Source organism: Oncorhynchus keta, chromosome 13 (assembly GCF_023373465.1).
Source record: "Oncorhynchus keta strain PuntledgeMale-10-30-2019 chromosome 13, Oket_V2, whole genome shotgun sequence".
Classification (NCBI taxonomy): Eukaryota; Metazoa; Chordata; class Actinopteri; order Salmoniformes; family Salmonidae; genus Oncorhynchus; species Oncorhynchus keta.
In genome coordinates this window covers 20,505,698-20,528,157 of record NC_068433.1, presented here as the reverse complement: position 1 = coordinate 20,528,157, position 22,460 = coordinate 20,505,698, and the positions used below count along the sequence as shown (strand labels likewise).

The following is a 22,460-nucleotide window of genomic DNA, read 5'->3' as shown; positions in this document are numbered from 1 at the left end:
TTTAGATGCATGCCAACAAAGCTACTACACAACACTAAACAATATATTAATTGCACTATGATGGTGACAAACGGTGCCCACAAACTGTTAGGGCCTACATAAAGCTGTCCCAACAGCAGAGCTTTCGTTTCAGCTCCATAAAGTGAATCCTTACCATCGCTACACTTGGCTATCAGCGGAGCCTTGTCTGGCGGTGAAACAGTTCATTCAGCCTCATTTACTGCCTTAAAAAAAACATAGCTGATATGGCTGACAGAATACAGAACATGGGCCGTTCTTACAGTATTCTCCCTGTACACCAAGTCAGAACCGTGGGATAAATGAAGGGCACATATAAGCAGACAATGAAAGCTCATACAATATTCGATGATAACATTTAATTAAAACAGGTTATAGGCTACACGTGCACCCCCAAGTCAGAACAGTACGTTAAGCTATGAAAAAAGGCAAAGGGACAAATTATTAGGGTGAGGCACAAGAGCTACTAACAGTTTACTACACAACATACACTTAGTATTACTTTCTTAGCTACAGTATACATACAGTTGAAGTCGGAAGTTTACATACACCTTAGCCAAATACATTTAAACTCAGTTTTTCACAATTCATGACATTTAATCTTAGTAAAAATTCCCTGTCTTAGGTCAGGTAGGATCACCACTTTATTTTAAAAATGTGAAATGTCAGAATAATAGTAGATAATGATTTATTTCAGCTTTTATTTCTTTCATCACATTCCCAGTGGGTCAGAAGTTTACATATACTCAATTAGTATTTGGTAGCATTGCCTTTAAATTGTTTAACTTGGGTCAAACATTTCAGGTAGCCTTCCCATAATTATTTGGGTGAATTCTGGCCCATTCCTCCTGACAGCGCTGGTGTAACTGAGTCCGGTTTGTAGGCCTTCTTGCTCACACACACTGTTTCAGTTCTGACCACACATTTTCTATAGGATTGAAGTCAGGGATTTGTGATGGCCACTCCAATACCTTGACTTTGTTGTCCTTAAGCCATGTTGCAACAACTTTGGAAGTATGCTTGGGGTCATTGTCCATTTGGAAGACCCATTTGAGACCGATGACTGATGTCTTGAGAAGTTGCTTCAATATATCCACATAATTTTATTTCCTCATGATGCCATCTATTTTGTGAAGTGCACCGGTCCCTCCTGCAGAAAATCACCCCCACAACATGATGCTGCCAACCCCGTGCTTCACGGTTGGGATGGTGGCCTTCAGCTTGCAAGCTTCCCCCTTTTTCCTCCAAACATAATGATGGTCATTGTGGCCAAACATTTCCATTTTTGTTTCATCAGACCAGAAGACATTTCTCCAAAAAGTACGATCTTTGTCCCCATGTGCAGTTGCAAACTGTCGTCTGTCTTTTTTAAGGCAGTTTTGAAGCAGTGGCTTCTTCCTTGCTGATCGGCCTTCCAGGTTATGTCGATACAGAACTCGTTTTACTTTGGATATAGATACTTTTGTACCGGTTTCCTCCAGCATCTTCACAAGGTCCTTTGCTGTTGTTCTGGAATTGATTTGCACTTTTCGCACCAAAGTACGTTCATCTCTAGGAGACAGAACACGTCTCCTTCCTGAGCGGTATGACAGCTGCGTGGTCCCATGATGTTTATACTTGCATACTATTGTTTGTACAGATGTATGTGGCACATCCAGGCATTTGGAAATTGCTCCCAAGGATGAACCAGACTTGTGGAGGTCTACAACGTTTCTTTTGATGTCTTGGCTGATTTGTTTTGATTTTCCCATGATATCAAGCAAAGAGTCACTGAGTTTGAAGGTAGGCCTTGAAATGCATCCACAGGTACACCTCCAATTGACTCAAATTATGTCAATTAGCCTATCAGAAGCTTCTAAAGCCATGACATCATTTTCTGGAATTTTCCAAGCTGTTTAAAGGGACAGTTAACTTAGTGTATGTAAACTTCTGACCCACTGGAATTGTGATACAGTGAATTGTAAGTGAAATAATCTGTCTGTAAACAATTGTTAGAAAAATGACTTGTCATGCACAAAGTAGATGTCGACTTGCCAAAACTATAGTTTGTTAACAAGACATTTGTGGAGTGGTTGAAAAACTAGTTTTATTGACTCCAACCTAACTGTATGTAAACTTCCAACTTCAACTGTATCTCCCTGGCATATTACATAATTAATGCTGCAGCATACAATACATTTTTGGACTCACATTGTTGTGCTGTGCTCACTTAAACAGGAAAGTGGCACGGTGGTCCTTTGTGGGCAAATTTTGTCATCAATTTTTGCCATCAAATTCTGGCATTCTCTGGATTTATGTTGCTTTCAAGACAACTGGGAACAGGAAAAAAAAACAAGGTCGAATCAAGACATCAGTGATCTTCAGGTTGGAGCTCCAGGAAGAGGCCAAGTTTACGGCTTGGAATTGCGAGTTAGATGATTTTCTCAGTCAGAGCTAGTTTTTTACAGTTCCCAGTTGTCTTGAACTCACTGAAGTCATGCTGGATTGACAGCATGGCCAATGTATTCAACCTTTACTGGCAATGGTGTTGCATGTGAATGTTTATCCTTTTAAGCTTGGAAAAGAAACCCTTAAACACATACTTGGACCACACACTCTCCACTGAATAGCAGGCTAGTGATTGCTTTGTAACGTTTGCAGTTTGCAACTGATTCCTTCCAAATCACTCATTGTTGAATTTGTGATTTCCAACTTGTGTAATGGTTATTTCCAATGGCCGATGAGCAGATACGTTTTATCTATAATTTCTCTTCATATAACAAGGTTTGAAAAGGATTTGCCAGTAGATTGTCGACTTAATACATGATGATGACTGATGTCCAGCTTGCTAGCTAAGATTTTGAAAGTATGATGTTGACATAAGTCCAATCAAAACTACGGTAGATATAAAGGTGATTTAACATAATTTTATCTGTTGCCAATCACTTTGAGCCTTCTTCTTCGATGGGTACTTCTAATGTAAATCAATCCAGCACCCAAGGGGCTTGAATTTTCGAGCTTTCGCTGTAGATTTTGCGGTGACATAGTGTCCCCATGAGTAACAGAACACTGAGCCAATCACGGTGCAACTAGAGAACATTACCAACTCATACTCTCCGTATTTTCCACTCGCTGCCACACCACCACAGAAAGCACTGAGCTAGGCAGAAACACCTGCATTTTGGAGCTGCCTTACTCAAGAAAGCAAAAAAGAGACCATGTTTTTATGCAGCTTTATTAAGTCAATGATTTTTCTTTTACATTGTTTGCAAACTGATGTGACATGTACTAATGCCAAAATAACATGCAAAACAGATATATTTTTTTTAGCTTAACAGGTGGGGCTAAAACAGGTTGGGCTCTGCCCCACCTGCCCTGAATGACGGATCGCCACTGTAGGTATGTTAAATGGAGACATGACACTCTTGCCTCCAAGTACCTTGCTTCTCTAAGAATTAAAGTGACACTTCACTCCAAAATTCAAGTTTGTCATCTAGACCTCAACAGCGAATGAGCTCATGGGCATTGTCCACTTTTTTGGATTTAACTTTGATTTCAGAATGAACTCTTGCACTAAGTTTGTTTTTGTGTGTTTTTCCCCATATTACTGGAACCTAGGATCTGGCTTTAATTTGGAAGATTGTTGAGTCATTATGAGAAAAATATAACATTTCCAAAACACTGTTAGTGTTTAATGTGTGTTTGTGTGTGTGCGTTGCTGCCTCTTTGTGCCATGCAGTAAACAGAAACAAACCCGGCAGAGTGAGGTTGGAGTCAAACTACTTTCCTAACCCCACCTCTGCATTAGAAACCATTATGGCCAATTGTCCTGACCACAGATCCCAATCTGGTAGCAATGAAGCCGCTTTGTTATGCTACCAAAAGTCACGTGACTCAAATGAGAAGGAAGTGCATAAGACAGCCAGCCCATATACAAATGTGGTGGTAGTGAAATGGACAGACACATTTCGTTCTGTTTAAAGGTGCCCCCCCTATTTTTCTCTTTCTGTGATTGCTCATATTGGCAACTTACAGTATTGATCATTTAGTACAATTTCACAAGTGTCCCAGAGGCAAACTATGAGGCAAGATGTCTCAAAACATCCAAGACAGGTTTTTTTGTTTTTACGGCGGTAAAGAAAACTAGAGAGCAGGCAAGGTTATAATAGCATTTAACAACCAAGAAAAATATAAAACGTCAGAACTTGAAAGCTCATAGTAGCTATTCAAAGCAGCTACTGTAGCTTTTTAATGTATTGTCGGAAAGAGTCACAGCGTATTTTTGTTTTGGCACTAATACGGCCATCCATAGACGAGGTCCTCAATGGGGTCCTCCTCGGGGCCTACATTTTCCAGCACCAACCCAATACAAACACGTGATGAAGTCAGGGGCAATTGGTCAAGTCATTTCATGGGTCACTACATCCTTGAACATCATAATTGAAACCTCAATAAGGGAAGGGTACCTTGAGGTTACACAATATTGTACATACGCTAAAAGAAAAAATATACATAAAAATAGACTATATATATTTTGAGAGGATAGCCCTGATAGTGCTAAAGGGGAAGAAAGGAACAGACTGACAAACATACAGACAGGCACTTTAGTGCTAATGCATAGCAGAAAGAGTTTAAAGTAAGAGACAAAAAGAAAGAGAAGGGAGAATGAGAAACAGAAAAGAGGGTTGTGGCCATCTATGCCCCCTAACAAAATACTTTGCTAACTAAGCTGAAGTTAGTTAGCATGTTCCCCGCAGCTAGCAAGGCCCATGTTATCAAATCCAGATGTTAGACAAGATGACTTTAGCAAGGGCTATAGTTAGCACAGCTAATGTCAGCGCCTCCGTTATCTCTATGGACACTATACTCTACCATCCTATCGCTTAACAGGCTCCTGACACGATGGGGATGAAAAGACCTGCAACTGTCTTGAGATAATAGATGCTAACATTTTATCTGATAATTGGATTGAGTAGGATAATAATGTCATACCTATATCTGAGCTGTGATCAGCAACACTATCCATTTACCACCTAGCTAGCACAATGCTGAGGGATTTACCATCTACCTAGCACAATGCTGAGGGATTTACCATCTACCTAGCACAATGCTGAGGGATTTACCATCTACCTAGCACAATGCTGAGGGATTTACCATCTACCTAGCACAATGCTGAGGGATTTACCATCTACCTAGCACAATGCTGAGGGATTTACCATCTACCTAGCACAATGCTGAGGGATTTACCATCTACCTAGCACAATGCTGAGGGATTTACCATCTACCTAGCACAATGCTATAATAATCTGACCAACCCAGGTAGAGGAGAATGGGGTATGTTGAGTGGTTGAGCTCATCTTACCCCTATTTTGAATGGCTATGTTCCAACATCCACAGGAGCCCATTTACACCACTCAGTGGTGTAAAGTACTTAAGTAAAAATTCTGTATACTGGGGTATCTGTACTTTACTATTTATATTTTTGCAGACTTTTACTTCATTACATTCCTAAAGAAAATAATGTACTTGTTACTCCATACATTTTCTCTGACACCCAAAAGTACTCAAAAGTAATTACATTTTGACACTTATCAAGAGAACATCCCTGGTCATCCATACTGCCTCTGATCTGGCGGACTCACTAAACACAAATCCTTCGTTTGTAAATGATGTCTGAGTGTGTGCCTCTGACTATCCGCCAATACATTTAAAAAACTGATTGTGCCGTCTGGTTTGCATAATATAAGGAATTTTAAATTGTTTATACTTTTACTATTGATACTTAAGTACATTTGTGCAAATCCATTTACTTTTGATAGGTAAGTATATTTAAAACCAAATACTTTGACCTTTACTCAAGTAGTATTTTACCTGGTGACTTTCATTTTTACTTCAGTCATTTTCTATTAAGGTATCTTTACTTTTACTCAAATATGACAATTGAGTACTTTTTTCACCACTGCTCAGAATGCATGCATTCCACAACACATCACTTCATTCCAAGTGGTATGTTAATGTAGATTTTGGAACAGAGCACCTGTCTTTACCTGCAACAAGTGCCAAGTGTTTGTCTTTGTGTGTTAAATACATATTGTCCAGCGCCAGAGACAGTATTCCCGGTGAAGGGTGACTGTCTTTTTGTAAAGTATGTGGGCGGGTTGGTATGTGATATAGAATACTGAAATCTTGGATGAGAGGTATGGGCAGAGAGAGATAGAGATTTTGAGGGAGAGAGATAGGGAGAAATCTGTCAGTTACATGAGCTTAAAGCAATGAGCTTAAAGCGAATAGAAGCTATGCTGCCAACATCTCTCACAGTAAGACAGTAAGGCCAGCTAATTGGTATTTTTATCATCATCATCATCCTTATTATTCTTACACCTGCCACAACATAGTGCTACTTCAAACAAGCACAAATACTGAAACTTCTTCACTTCCTTAGTCAATACTAAGTTGAAGTTCTTTGTAGAATGTAGAATGTCTACAATCAAAAAATGAGGCACTTGAGCAGATATATATATATTTCTATATATTTTGTTTTTATACTTTGTATATTCAGCCGTCATTAGATTAAATCCTTATTTTTTATTGGTTAATTGGGTTTCCATTTAAGCTGATGATCGAAAAATATCATTGGCTCCCAGTCAGCAGTCAGTCTTCATACTCTTCTCTGATTGGCTTAGAGTCCTCCCTTCTCAGGCTAAGTGCAACCAATAGGTTTTCAGAATATCATTGGCACGCATCCCCATTGGTCATCACAACCAATAAACTGAAAGCAAAAAAATAAAAGGTTTTCCATCAGTCCTTCCAAAGTGCTTCAGAGGTGTGACCAGTGCAACCCGTCTTCCCATTGGCTGTCACACAAGGATGAGGAGTAGGAGCTTCAGGATCTCTTATTTATTTCCCATAATTCCAAGGCAAGGGCAAAGACATCAGCATTCTGAAAACAGAGAGGAAATGGCTGGGTTAGAAGACCAGTAAACAATAGCATATGATATGAAGATTAACCAAATATTACTACATGTATCTACTGACTACCACACATTATCACAAACAGTGTTTTCAAATCTACAATAAGATATCTATGTCTGCTTATCCACAGGGGAACATTGTGTTCCTTTAATTACATATACAGAGAAGTTCAACTGAGGGATGGAAGGGAGGAGAGTGAGACCGCACAGAGCGAGAGAGAAAGAGAGAGGGAGAGGAAAAGAGCGAAAACATTTGGGGGAAAGAGCGGAAAAAAAATAAGGGGAAAGAGAGGGCAACCACCACTCCAGGGTGTGTGTGCGCATGCACATATAGTTTTAGGTCAATTTACACTTTTCCCGTCATATTACACAACTAAAGCAAGTATGTCATTAAGAAAATGTCATTATTGCAATAACATGGAACCATTGAGAGCTACAAATTCACACACACACAAACTTGTCTTTGTTATGGAACCTCTTGTACGATTGATAAAAGCCTTCGAGGGCCGTACTGACGGACTGACAGAGGATATTGATGCTACGGAGAGGAAAAGGACTGAAAATGTACACCATAACACGACTCTCATACGTCTTCCTCTCGATTGGTCGATGTCCCTTTATTAGAGGTATCTAGCGGTCACACATGACGAGTATGTACTGTAGGTCTATAATAATAACAATAATCATGTAATTAACATCATCATTAAAGGCCAGTTTAATTTTGAGGAAACGTTGCGGGCGGGCTGGGCTGCATGATGGAAACATCAAATCAACCAAAACAGTAATGACGAACGGTGACTGATTGAGAGAAAGGAGTCCTTTGTTCCTTTTCCTAAATTTCCCAGCCCTGCTCTCTAATTGTCGATGAAAAAAAGTGCCTCCTCTATATTTTTGGTGCCCCCACCGCCCCCTTCTTTCTCTTCCTGGTGCAGTGCTATATTTAGCGTCCCAGCACAGACGGTGCCAGCTAACAGCAGCAGCTAGTGCAGCTCAGCCTGAGAGAGCCACACAAACAATCAGCCCAATGGACCCAGGGAGACCGGAGGAGACAGGGCACGCATTGGTACACACACATTGGTGCAGAAGCGCTCACAGACAATTGTTGGTGTGGGCACACACACCCACGCATTGGCACACCAACAGACACACATTGAGGACAGTGACCGGGTAAATATGGATGGCACATAAGAGCATACTAAACACACACACATCTTTTAAATCTATCCTCATGGGGACCAAACATGTATTTCCATTCAAAATCCTATTTTCCGTAACCCACCATTTCCCAAACTCGGACCTCAGGACTCCGACGAGATGCACGTTTTGCCCTAATACTACACAGCTGATTCAAATGATTAAAGCTTGATGATTAGTTGATTTTTTGAATCAGCTGTATAGTGCTAGGGCAAAAAACAAAATGAGCACGCCTCAGGGTCCAAAACCGAGTTTGGGAAACCCTGCCCTAACCCTAATTCTATCCTTCACCCTAATTGTAAACCTAACCCCCCCCAAAAAAAAAAACACACCAATCCATTAGGCCGGGGTTAGTGAGAATATATATCTAAATGCGAACCGTGACACACACACTAACATCAGTGCGGTCATACGCAACCAGAAAGGAAGCACTTCCTTTTCTAAACTACTTTAATATCTCTCTCTCTCTCACACACACACACACATATCGATGTCAATCATTTCCTTGCGTCATTCTCCGTTCTGGGCTCTCATCGATGTGATGATGCCTCTGTGAGTACGCGTGACTGTTCCGCTCTGTAGGCTCTTCAACACCGAGGTCAGATGGGGCTATGATCTCAGCCAATGTGTGGCCTATAAAATGTTCCCTCTCTATATCAGTCCCTATGTCAGTCGGTCTATGTGTCTATCTGGGGCAGTCAAAGTGATGGCTCACTGGATGAAGCAGTCAATGTGATGTGTGTGTGTCTGCCTGGGGCTGTCAATGTCCGGTTCTGTGACGGCTCACTTTAGTGGCTCATTAAGGATAAGGCACCCTCTGTGCCTTTAAGTAGATTCATTTGAGTGTATTTGTGTGTCACCCTAGCATCTGTCAGTCTGTGAGTCAGTCTCCGCGATGAGGTTAGATGAATATAAGATGCAATGCCTTGTCCTGTGTGTGACACACACTAGTCTGTTGATCAGAGTTGTGTGTCTGTCTGTCTGCGTCAGTTGTTGTCTGTCTGCGATGGGGTCACTGGACTTAGTTTAGTTGTGTCCCTCAATAGACTGACACTGGCTGAGCACATACTGCTACTGCGCAAGTGGGCACACATCTCTCTAACACACACACACACAAAATCGAATACACTCGCTCTCCCCTCTGACACTTGCACCGTCAATCACTTCCATGCCCCAGGAGCCACAGCTGTCAAGTTATATAACATTCTGTTTAACCAAGAGCCCATCACCATAGGAAGGCCTCTGCCAAGCAAAGAGAGGGTGTTATGAAAGCCAGTAGGGAAGAGGGGATCAGTGCAAAGAGCAGAGCGAGAGAGATCGAGAGAGTAAGGCGATCTCTCTCTCTCTCTGTGTGCGTGTGACATCTGGGAGATGTATGTGCTGTGGATCACATTAGCCGGTAATAGACGGATTTTGGCCCCAAAAAATAAATGAGAAGACGATAAATTAAAATTGCCACCGGCCAATTGCAAAACAATGCCTTTTAGCCTATTCGTTGATAAAAATACCAGTCGATCTAAATACATTTGACCAGTCATGCTTCATTTGAATACTTTACTGGAATTAAATTGGCGTGTGTATTTTGTTAGTCGTTATGATTCTTATTTATCACACACGCACAGCATACAGATAGAGCCTAGTTTAAGCGGAACATCAGTCAGACAGCGCGAGAGTGGCTGCTACAGCTGCTATGGCAGCTGGAGTGAAATGTGCTTTATAAGCACAGTCATTGTGCAACAATTCTAAATGAAATCACGAGTTAAAACATTTTGGTGGCCACAATTAAAAATCTACACTACTTCTATTTCTCAACTGGTAATTGAATGGCGAAAAGGAAGAGCGCTTCAAGTTCAACGGTAGGCAGGCTTCAGCGGGTCACACTTTACAGTGTGAGCTGGAAGCAGTATGCATTTTGAAAACATACACAGTACCAGTCAAAAGTTGGGACACACCTACTCATTCAAAGTTTATTTTACATTTTTTTACTATTTTCTACATTGTAGAATAATAGTGAAGGCATCCAAACTATGAAATAACACATATGGAATCATGTAGTAACCAAAAAAGTGTTAATCAAATACAAATATTTCAGATTCTTCCAAGTAGCCACCCTTTGCCTTGATGACAGCTTTGCACACTCATTCCAGCTTCACCTGGAATGCTTTTCCAACAGTCTTGAAGGAGTTCCCACATATGCTGAGCACTTGTTGGCTGCTTGTCCTTCACTCTGCAGTCCAACTCATCCCAAACCTTCTCAGTTGTGTTGAGGTCGGGTGATTGTGGCAGCCAGGTCATCTGAAGCAGCACTCCATCACTTTCCTTCTTGGTCAATTAGCCCTTACACAGCCTGGTGGTGTGTTGGGTCATTGTCTTGTTGAAAAACAAATTATAGTCCCATTAAGCACAAACCAGATGGGAAGGTCTATCGCTGCAGAATGCTGTGGTAGCCATGCTGTTTTTAAAATATTTTTTACTTGTGTTTTTTTAATTGAATATCCGAAACATACATTACACTTGCAGTGAAGCCGCTCAACAACGACATCATACCAGTCATCCAACAGACTCCCATTCAGGGCGACACAGAAGCATCCAGGGTCAATGCCCTGCTCAAGGGCACGTTGACAGATCTGCCACCAGGCCAAAAAACGTGAACCCTCCAAGATCCCCCCAAAGTTCCCCAATGCCAACTGTATATGTTTGTGTGCATGTCTGGCACTATTACATGGACAGTTGAAGTCGGAAGTTTACATACACCTTAGTCAGATACATTTAAACTCAGTTTTTCACAATTCATGACATTTAATCTTAGTAAAAATTCCCTGTCTTAGGTCAGGTAGGATCACCACTTTATTTAAAAAATGTGAAATGTCAGAATAATAGTATAGAGAATGATTTATTTCAGTTTTTATTTCTTTCATCACATTCCCAGTGGGTCAGACATTTATATACACTCAATTAGTATTTGGTAGCATTGCCTTTAAATTGTTTAACTTAGGTCAAATGTTTCAGGTAGCCTTCCACAAGCTTCCCACAGTAAGTTGGGTGAATTTTGGCCCATTCCTCCTGACAGAGCTGGTGTAATTGAGTCAGGTTTGTAGGCATCCTTGCTCACACACGCCTTTTCAGTTCTGCCCACACATTTTCTATAGGATTGAGGTCAGGGCTTTGTGATGGCCACTCAAATACCTTGACTTTGTTGTCTTTAAGCCATTTTGCCACAACATTGAAGGTATGCTTGGGATCATTGACCATTTGGAAGACCCATTTGCAACCAAGCTTTAACTGATTTAACAAGACTGATGTCTTGAGATGTTGCTTCAATATATCCGCATAATTTTCCTGCCTCATGATGTCATTTATTTTGTGAAGTGCACCAGTTCCTCCTGCAGCAAAGCACCCCCACGACATGATGCTGCCACCTCTGTGCTTCACGGTTGGGATGGTGTTCTTCACCTTGCAAGCCCCCCCTTTTTCCTCCAACCTTAACAATGGTCATTATGGCCAAACAGTTCTATTTTTGTTTCATCAGACCAGAGGACATTCCTCCAAAAAGTACAATCTTTGTCCACATGTGCAGTTGGCTGTGTGTAGTCTGGCTTTTTTTAATGGCAGTTTTTGAGCAGTGGCTTCTTCCTTGCTCAGCGGCCTTTCAGGTTATGTCGCTATAGGAGTCGTTTTACTGTGGATATAGATACTTTTGTACCGGTTTCTTCCAGCATCTTCACAAGGTCCTTTGCTGTTGTTCTGGGATTGATTTGCACTTTCGAACCAAAGTACGTTCATTTCTAGGAGACAGAACACGTCCCCCTCCTGAGCGGTATGACGGCTGCGTGGTCCCATGGTGTTTATACTTGTGTTCTATTGTTTGTTCAGATAAACGTGGTACCTACAGGCGTTTGAAAAATGGCCCCAAGGATGAAGCAGACTTGATTTTTGCCAATTTCTTTAGATTTTCCCATGATGTTAAGCAAAGAGTCACTGAGTTTGAAGGTAGGCCTTGAAATACATCCACAGGTACACCTCCAATTGACTCAAATTATGTAAATTAGCCTATCAGAAGCTTCTAAAGCCATGACATCATTTTCTGGAATTTTCTAAGCTGTTTAAAGGCACAGTCAACTTAGTGTTTGTAAACTTCTGACCCACTGGAACTGTGATACAATTATAAGTGAAATAATCTGTCTGTAAACAATTGTTGGACAAATGACTTGTCATGCACAAAGTAGATGTCCTAACTGACTTGCCCAAACTATAGTTTAACAAGACATTTGTGGAGTGGTTGAAAAACGAGTTTTAAAGACTCCAACCTAACTGTATGTAAACTTCCGACTTCAACTGTATATTATACTGGAAACATTCAGTTAAATTATTTTGTCTTAGCTAAAAATAAGTTGTCTTCCAGTAAACTTTGATTACATTTCCAATATCCCATCCTCATGCAAAATCTATGAGTTATGTGAATGCGAATTAGATGATGATCTGATCACATTCTGTCTCCTATTAAAACTTTTTTAAACCTTTGATGCAAGAGAGAAAGAGACAAGAAAGTAGTCAAGATGACTAGCTTGATTAAGTCTCCTCCATTTATATCTCACTAGGTCAGGGTTTATTGGTCTCCAAATATCCACTATTTCGAATGTGTCCATAATATGTGTGATTTCCTTAAGGGCTCGGTGATGATAGTTTGTAGAGTGATTACCTTTACAGTCCATTGAGGTACTTAACACAATGTTATAGTCTCCTACCATAATGATTTGATCATTTGTTGCCTGTAAGTTCAATAAATTGGTATACATTTTTTAGAAGAAGTATGGATCATCCTGATTTGGACCATATAGATAAATGCTGGTTAAGTGTGCCTTGAATTCTAAATAAATTACTGAAGATGTCACCAGCAAAGCACCCCCACACCATTACACCTCCTCCATACTTCACGTTGGGAACCACACATGCGGAGATCATCCGTTTACCTACTCTGCATCTCACAAAGCCACAGCGGTTGAACCAAAAATCTCAAATTTGGATTCATCAGACCAAAGGACAGATTTCCACTGGTCTAATGTCCATTGTTCATGTTTCTTGGCCCAAGCAAGTCTCTTCTTCTTTTTGGTGTCCTTTAGTAGTGGTTTCTTTACAGCAATTTGACAATGAATGCCCGATTCACGTAGTCTCCTCTGAACAGTTGATGATGAGATGTGTCTGTTACTTGAACTCTGTGAAGCATTTATTAGGGCTGCAATCGGAGGTGCAGTCAACTCTAATGAACTTATCCTCTGCAGCAGAAGTAACTTTGGGTATTCCTTTCCTGTGGCGGTCCTCATGACAGCCAGTTTCACCATAGCGCTTGATGATTTTAAAGACTGCTCTTAAAGAAACTTTCAAAGTTCTTCACTTTTTCCAGATTGACCTCAATGTCCTTCTGTAGCTCAGTTGGTAGAGCATGGCGCTTGTAACGCCAGGGTAGTGGGTTCGATCCCCGGGACCACCCATACGTAGAATGTATGCACACATGACTGTAAGTCGCTTTGGATAAAAGCGTCTGCTAAATGGCATATATTATTATTATTATTATAATGTCTTAAATCAAGGTTTCTTAAACTTTTTCAGCCTGGGACCCAAATGAGAAATTGTGTTTTTCTGGGACCCAAGCTTAGGAAAATATGCAACTATACATAAATATCGGTACATTTCATTGCCCTTATGCCTAAAACAAATGCAATATAGACAAAAACAAAAAATGAAATTAAATATCCTTTTAAATATGTATTCATGTTTATTTTTTACCCTATTAAATACACTCTTACATATCTGTCTAGGTTGGAACTGTTGCTGTTAAAATACAACAAATAATTTCATTCTGAACTGGAATAAACGGATTGATCACATCACACAGATGTATAACAGAACACACACACAGGCTTTTTGATAGGGTTGCAGTAAGTAACAGTAAAGATGAAAAAATGATCAGGCCTACTGTACATCTTATTGTAGAAATTATTGTTGAAAGAAAGTCTAGGTTGGAACTATTGCCGTTAAAATACAATACATATTTTTTATTCTGAACTGGAATAAACTGAATGATCACATCTGTAGACCAGAAAACACACACACAGTCCTAACGAGAGCAGGTCTATTCTTGGCTCTGTTTTTGACAGTACAACATTGAGGTCATGCTCAGCCTTGAAACTGTTTCTGTACTTGTTCTTTAAGTATGTCAGAGTTAAGAACCCTGACTCGCATAGGTATGTGGTGCCAAACTGGACCAGAACATCTACTGCTTTCTCAGCCAGACAGGAGACTGCTTCCTGCTGTAGATGAGCAACCCAGAACTGTGTGAGTGTGTTTGCCTCAAAAAGCATCTTGCTTCAATTAGTTTATTCCGGTTAAGAATAACAATTATTATTGTATTTTAACAGCAACAGTTCCAACCCAGACTCGTTTTCAACAATAATTTAATCTTCATCTGTACTGTTACTTAGGGTTGCACTATCAGTAGCTAGCTCGCTTTGGCAAATGTTAGCTATTAGCTGTGTACAAGGCCAGGGGATTGATTGTTTGAAAGAGAAACTCACATCTACTACTACGAGAGTTAGTACGCCCTTATTACTGCTTACCATCCATCACCTGTTGTAAAATGACAACAATGCCTTGCTAGCTGACTTACTTTTCCACTGTCGAAGCACTGTTTTCGGAAGCATTCTGCCCTGTTCTGAAAGAACTCCCTGGGTTTACCATCATGCTGTGGATGTTTGGTCAGGATGTGTCGTTTTATTAATTTGTTCGTTATGAGAGTCTCATTACTAAGCACTTCCACACACAAACCACATTGTGGGCGCTCCTCCTTCTAAGTTCGTATGAAAGAGAGAGAAACTCATCGCTGTATGTGCGTTTCATGACAATGCGGTCAGAACTTGTGGCTAGCATGAGTCCATTGGATGACAACAGTGAATGATGGCGAGTGGGAATGACAAGTCAGTGGCTGACAGCGCGTCATCTCCTGCCTGAACGACAGCGCTGCAGCGTGTGTCGCGGAGTGATCTTCAAGAAAACTGAAAGATCCGGTAAACCGCGAAGAACGCGGGCATCTCCCTCTCACACTCGCGCAGCTGCCAAACTGAGCAGAGACTGCTGCTTATTAATAAACAGGTAGCGCACTGAACCGAGCGCAGATGCACTTGGCCAAATCAATTCCAGTAATTCATCTAACAATTATAAAATGTACACTGACACGTCACGACCCACCATTAACAGGTCCGCGACGACCAATACTTTAAGAAAGGCGGTCTTAAAGTAATGGACTGTTTCTCTTTGCTCATTTCGAGCTGTTCTTGCCATAATATGGACTTGGTATTTTACAAAATAGGGCTGGCTATCTTCTGTATACCACCCCTACCTTGTCACAACACAACTGATTTGTTCAAACGCATTAAGGAAATAAATTCCACAAATGTTTTTTTTTGTGTATATATGGCGACTGTTTAGTGCCAAAAATACAGGGTTAAATATACGTTAACAACAACAACAACAAAAAAAAACTTTTAGGACAGACACTTCAGAAGAAAAAAAATCCTTTAGATTTTTTGGGGGGGACTATCTGTTGTTTCATGTAGTGAACATGTTAATAAATATGTTTGTATGGGCTAATAGCAGTAAGGCCAAAACATATTTTCTTCAAATATATATATTTTTTAATACTTCAAGGGGTGTTAAAATTCAAAATAAAATAGTAAAATGGTATGACTTAAAATTTTAAAAAAAAAATCCATATACAGTGCATTCAAAAAGTATCAATAAGTATTCAGACCCCTTGACTTTTTCCACATTTTGTTACGTTTCAACCAATCTACACAAAATTCTCCATAATAGCAAAGGTTATTAAATCGTTTGGATAAAATGTATAAAATGTATAAAATGTATAATGTATAAATGTATAATGTATAAACAAAACTAAACAGAAATACAGATATTTACATAAGTATTCAAACCCTTTGCAATGAGACTCAAAATTGAGCTCAGGTGCATCCAGTTCCCATTGAACATCCTTAGTGGTAAATTCAATTGATTGCACATGATTTGGAAAGGCACACACCTGTCTATATCAGGTCCCACAGTTGACAGTGCATGTCAGAGAAAAAAACAAAACAAGCCATGAGACCAAAGGAATTGTTCGTAGAGCTCTGAGACAAGATTGTGTGGAGGCATAGATCTGGGGAAGGGTACAAAAACATTTCTGCAGGATTTTAGATCCACAAGAACACAGCCGCCTCCATCATTCTTCAATGGTAGAAGATTGGAATCACCAAGACTCTTCCTAGAGCTGGCCGCCTGGCCTAACTGATCAATCCTGAGAGAAGGGCCTTGGTCAGGGAGGTGACCAAGAACCCGATGGTCACTCTGACAGAGCTCCAGAGTTCCTCTGTAGAGATGGGAGAACCTTCAAGAAGGACAACCATCTCTGCAGCACTCCACCAATCAGGCCTTTGTGGTAGAGTGGCAAGACGGAAGCCACTCCTCAGTAAAAGGCACATGACAAGCCACTTTGAGTTAAAGGACTCTCAGCCCATGACAAACAAGATTCTCTGGTCTGATGAAACCAAGATTGAACTCTTTGGCCTGAATGCCAAGCATCACGTCTGGAGGAAACCTGGCACCACCCCTACAGTGAAGCATAGTGGTGGCAGCATCATGCTGTGGGGATGTTTTTCAGCATCAGGGACTGCGAGACCAGTCAGGATCGAGGGAAAGATTAATGGAGCAAAGCACAGAGAGATCCTTGGTGAAAACCTGCTCAGTGTTCAGGACCTCAGAATGTGACGAAGGTTCACCTTCCAACAGGACAACAACGCTAAGCACACAGTCAATAGAACGCAGTAGTGGCTTCGGTACAAGTCTCTGAATGTCCTTGAGTGGCTCAGCCAGAGCCTGGACTAGAACCTGATCTAACATATCTGGACAGACCTGAAAATATCTGTGCAGCGACACTCCCCATCCAACCTGGCAGAGCTTGAGAGGATCTGCAGAGAAGAATGGGAGAAACTCCCCAAATACAGGTGCGCAAAACATGTAACGTCATACCCAAGAAGACTCAAGGCTGTAATAGCTGCCAAAGGTGCTTCAACAGTCAAGGGTCCGAATACTTATGTAAATGTGACATTTCAGTATTCTATTTTTTTTTTTTTTTAATCTGCTAAATTTCTAAAAACCTGTCTTCGCTTTGTCTTTATGGGGTAGTGTGTGTGGATCCATTTTAGAGTAAGACTAACCTAAGAAAATGTGGATAAAGTCAAGGGGTCTGAATACTTTCCGAATGCACTGTAGCTTAGTAGAGCCCCCCTCCCCTCCCCTGCTTAGACAGGGCCTGTTTTGTGCCAAAAATAAGCGGTTAAATACATGCACAAAAAATAAATAACAAATGCTTCCTAATCTTTCTTATATCTCTCAGATATAGGACAGACTCTTCAGAACAAACTTCCTTTTGATTTCTGTTGTTCAATGTAGTGAATCTGTGCCACTTTTGTTTGTTTTTGGACAATCATTTCCACCTCCAGGTTAGATGGACGTCATACTGTATTTGTAGGCCTTTCGTAGGCCTAATATATGGATCACACGTCGTTTTTATAGATTTGTTTGTCAGTGTCAGCAGAGTAGGGTACCCTGTCATTTTTGTTATATTAAGAAAGACTCTGCTAATGTCTCCAGTCATATAAAGTGTAGTAGAATTGCATGAAATGCATTTATAAAAAAAGGTCAAAATTTTCCTGTGCAACGGAAGGAGAATGAATTTAGTCTATTTGATATAGCCTAGGCCTACTTTAAGCCACTACGTTCTGCATTGAACAGTCTTTTTAGCAAACAGTGATTGAGTTAAACTATATTATTATCCTAAATTATGACTATCCAATCTAATCATCAACTTAGAAATAAGTTAGGCTATTTTACACAAGTCTGCAAATGAGAGGATGCAAGGAATGCTTTACCATAAAGGTGCATTTTTTATGGTGAAAATTTGCTTTCCCAAGATTGAAACTCATGCGCCACCTATGTTAGAATAACTGCCCACATTTACTTTTCCTCAGCCAATGAGATGAGTAACAAACAGCAAAAATCACTAGCCTACGTCAATTTACTATCCCCCATAGTAGAAAAGTTGACCTATTCTATTGGTCAGCTTGTTGTTCTGTGCGGAAAGAAATAGCCTATTCCAGACAGACTCTGGGACAGTTGTGGGACGACAGATAACCAATTCATACAACAAGTAGGCCGAGGCTACATCCCCCAAAAAACTTTAAATGGCAACGAGGCTCATGCAACAGATCAGAACGTTTAGCATAAAATGTTGATCAACTATTATTTCTTTACATTATAACCGCAGCAATGCACACAAGGCAGTAGGCTACGCGCGAATGTTCGTTCCATAATGCAAATTAGCTTTAGATAACTGTGTTGTAGGGCATGAGTTCAGGGCTCAAGTATGCTTTACATATTCCCTTTGTTCAACAGTTTGGACATAAATCATACAGTGATTTAATTTATCCACAGAAATTGAAATTATAGGAGGGAACATTCTGCTAAATAATTATATATAACACCCACGCACCCCCCCAACCAGCCCATTTGCTGACTCAGCCCCTCTTCCCCCCCTCTCTGTTCCGTCGCTCTACCAGTTCTGCCACTTTTCTGCCAAAGTGTTCTGAGAAAGCTCCAGAATAAACACTGTTCAGTTCAGAGAGGTGATTTACTACCATAAAGGAGAGGCAAGGCAGCACGGGCTCTAGCCCTCCGGCAACTCTGCTGTAGTTCTTCCTAATACCCTTCCCAGAAAAAGCTGTACTTCATTCACCCTTCTGAAGTAGAACACAAGACGAGATAGCAACAGAGGAGGCGTATAGGCTAACATTCAATGCTATTCTGCACCGTTTAGGGGTGGAATCGCTCTATGTCGAGTAAATAAGGTTTTGGTTCTCGAGTCCAGACACTGATCTTGGGTCAGTTTTGTGTGTACTCGCAGAGTGGTTAAGGTTAGAGGTTAGGGGAGGGTAAAAAAAAAAAAGACTTGCATCTCAAAGGCTATTTCACATCCCCTGTTTCTTTGTTTCACTTGATATGCATTTTGCAAAGTCAGAGGTTTTGGCTACTAGTCTAGAAGCCCAAAAGGATTGAATGACAAACTTTTTGGGAAATTTCGACAAAGAGAGAACAAAACTGCTGACCAAGCTTTATTATTAAGAAACATTGTCCCATGACTTAGGAGGGAGAAACGTGTGTGTGTGTGTCACTGTGCCCATGTCACCAGTCCATACCCCCATCCTGAGATCTCCTGGTAAATTGTGTAATCATTAAGAGTTGTAAGTGGTGTCCCATCAATCCAGTCCCCCTCACAGTCCGTCCTCCAAACCCTTCCCTCCTTCCTCCCCCTGAGGCGTTTAGAGTTACCATGTGTAACCTTAGTACCTTTATTCAGATAAGCGAGCTTCTGTGAAGCAGGACGTACGGGGACAGACTGTCTGTGTGTGTGTGTGAGAGAATATCTAAGAGTAAGAGTTTGTGAGCGTGTATGTGTGTATGTGGACGAGTGTGTGTGTGTGTGTGGGTGACAGGCACGCATGGCCCAACATGGCACCGCAAATATTTATGTATGAGCATGGGGAATGGTGGGCGATCCAGTAGGGTCCCTTCCCTCCTTCCCTTTTCACCACCAGTGGAAAAAGAAAGAGAAGCCAGAAAGAATCTTCTTCTTCTTTCCTAGACCCCTCACTATCCTCCCTCCCTCCATCCATCTCTCTCTCATTCCATCACTCCCTCTCATGGACGTAGGTTGGTAGATTTACAGTGTGGGTTTTTGCTCTCCTCATCCTAATAAAATGTTATTTTTTAGAGTTCTGTGGTGAAAAGATAACCTGGTCTGAACAGCATAGACAAGGCAGAGACTGAACACTATATGGGGCTGTGTGTGTGTGTGTGTGTGTGTGTGTGTGTGTGTGTGTGTGTGTGTGTGTGTGTGTGTGTGTGTGTGTGTGTGTGTGCTGAGGAGGTAGTGTTGCTGGTTAAATATATAATACATCAATTATATATATGGCATTTAGCAGATGCTTTTATCCAAAGTGACTTACAGTCAAGCATTCAGAAATGTTTTACGTATGGGTGGAAATAGGTCTGAGAGTGTGTGTGTGTGTGTGTGTGTGTGTGTGTGTGTGTGTAAGGGAGAGCAGTAGGATCCAGTGGTCATGCTGGACAGCAAGGTAACAGAAGCTGTCTGTGGTGAAAGCTAGTCATAAAGCATGTCACTGCACCGCTGCTGTTTTTAACCATCCCAGGAGGTTATGCCCCCAACACACACACACGTTTCACAGACCACACACACACAAAACACACAACATTCTCCCTTTACAAAACACACACAATCTCAACCAACAACACTCAACAACACAAACACACAGTCATGCATAATGCAAATGTTGCCATTCTGCCCGACTCCTGGGTGCACAGTCACCACTACATATGTAAATTAGCCCTGACATGACGCACAGCAGTGGCGCTTGACTTAAATGTAAATGTAAATGTTTTGGTTCGTAATATGATTTATATTAATTTGTACTCTAAAATCCTTTTCAGTTTATCTGCAGTTGACCTCACTACGAAAACATGTGATCACTCCATGACCACACACACGCCTAACCCCGCCACTCCAGCCCACTAGTCTAAGTAAAGGAAACATGTATATGAAATGAAAAAAAGAACGACAAAGCCAGGGAGGGCACGTGGGTTCCTGATCTGTCATCCCTCACTCCACTCTTTTGTTGACGTAAGACAGTCCTACACACACACACACACACAAACAAACACACACACACACAAAGCCAGTGTTAATGGGGGGGGGTATAGTGCCCATTTCCTCCCCATCCCTGGAGTGTGAGTCAATCCTTTTATAAGGCCTAATGCACCGAAGATTAGGTCCTACATGCTTCGGTGGGGAGAACATTGTGTGACGGATGCTAATTACTGATGCTGGCTCACTGAGCATCACAAACCGAATGGGAAGGGATGGGACGTTTTCAAAATGGTAGGGAGACAGATGTACATAATTGACAAACACACATATTAAAGCAGTACACATACCAATAAAGATAGGCTTAAGCACCGCAGAGATGCAGACACAGAAGCACACAAATACACGCTTTCAGCTACACACACACACTATCCTCTGTGGCATTTCCGTGACAACCTATTGAGTCACACACAAAATACAGCCTCCACGGTGACACACTCCTCAGAGTGTCCATGACTTTTCTGCAGGAGACCTTTATTTCTGGTTCAGTGGCAGAAACCTTGAAGGTTAACGACCATTTCCAGGCAGCATAATGGGGGACAGAACAAACATCTTCACTCTCGCTGTCCATTACCTCTGCCTGCCCTCGCTGACACATTGGTGACATCATTCAACTATCTCTAGTTGGAGCACACATTGTTCTCCTCTCTACATGATTTAACCAGTCTTTGCCCTGAGGGGTGGGGGTCTCAGAGTGTGTGTGTGTGTGTGTGTGTGAGAGAGAGAATCAGTGTGTATGCCGAGATCTACACAAAGATAGGCCTGTGTGTGTGTATGTGCAGTCAGTGAGTCGTCCTCAAATCCAATATCACTAACCTGACCCTTCAACTCAGTCTAACACCACATCCCCTCTCTCTCACACCCTGGGTTGATCCTCTACATGCACTATAACCCCTGACCCCTACGTGCCCTTTACACTTCTATCTCTCCCACCGACCCATGAGACCCTCTGCCTCAGCATTGACCCCAGCCTGTGACACACACACACACACACGTCTCCCCTCCCTGCGTGAGAACTTCTCATTATCATTAGCAGTGTTGTCAAATGCCCACCGGTGCTAAGCTCTTTACAGACAAATCCAGTGAGAGAGAGGCCGGGCTAGGGACAGTAACTCCTAGAACACTGGGGTTAGCAGCAGTACTGATGACAACAGTTACTCAACACCGGGAGAAAAGGAGGAGTAAGCGAAGTAGGTGTTGCAAAACTGAAGGGGAAAAGGGAGCCGTCTTCATCGACTTGGCCAAGGCTTTCCACTCTGTCAATCACCGCATTCTTATCGGCAGACTCAATAGCCTTGGCTTCAGTGTGTTAGCCAGAGTTCAGTGTGTCAAATCGGAGGGCCTGTTGTTCAGACCTCTGGCACTCTCTATGGGGGTGCCACAGGGTTCAATTCTCGGGCCGACTCTTTTCTCTGTATATATCAATGATGGTGCTCTGGCTGCTGGTGATTCTCTGATCCACCTCTATGCAG

The 22,460-nt window shown here is 41.5% G+C and overlaps 1 protein-coding gene across 1 annotated transcript in view; it reads right to left on the bottom strand.

Moving 5' to 3' along the window:
- Positions 1 to 357: 357 nt before the first annotated feature.
- LOC118391996 (insulin receptor substrate 1-B-like) overlaps positions 358 to 22,460 on the bottom strand; it is a 109,143-nt gene continuing 87,040 nt past the window's right edge. The window contains 1 exon segment of the mRNA XM_035783583.2: positions 358 to 6,937. Coding sequence (XP_035639476.2) covers positions 6,930 to 6,937 — 8 coding nt within the window. The 3' untranslated portion in view covers positions 358 to 6,929.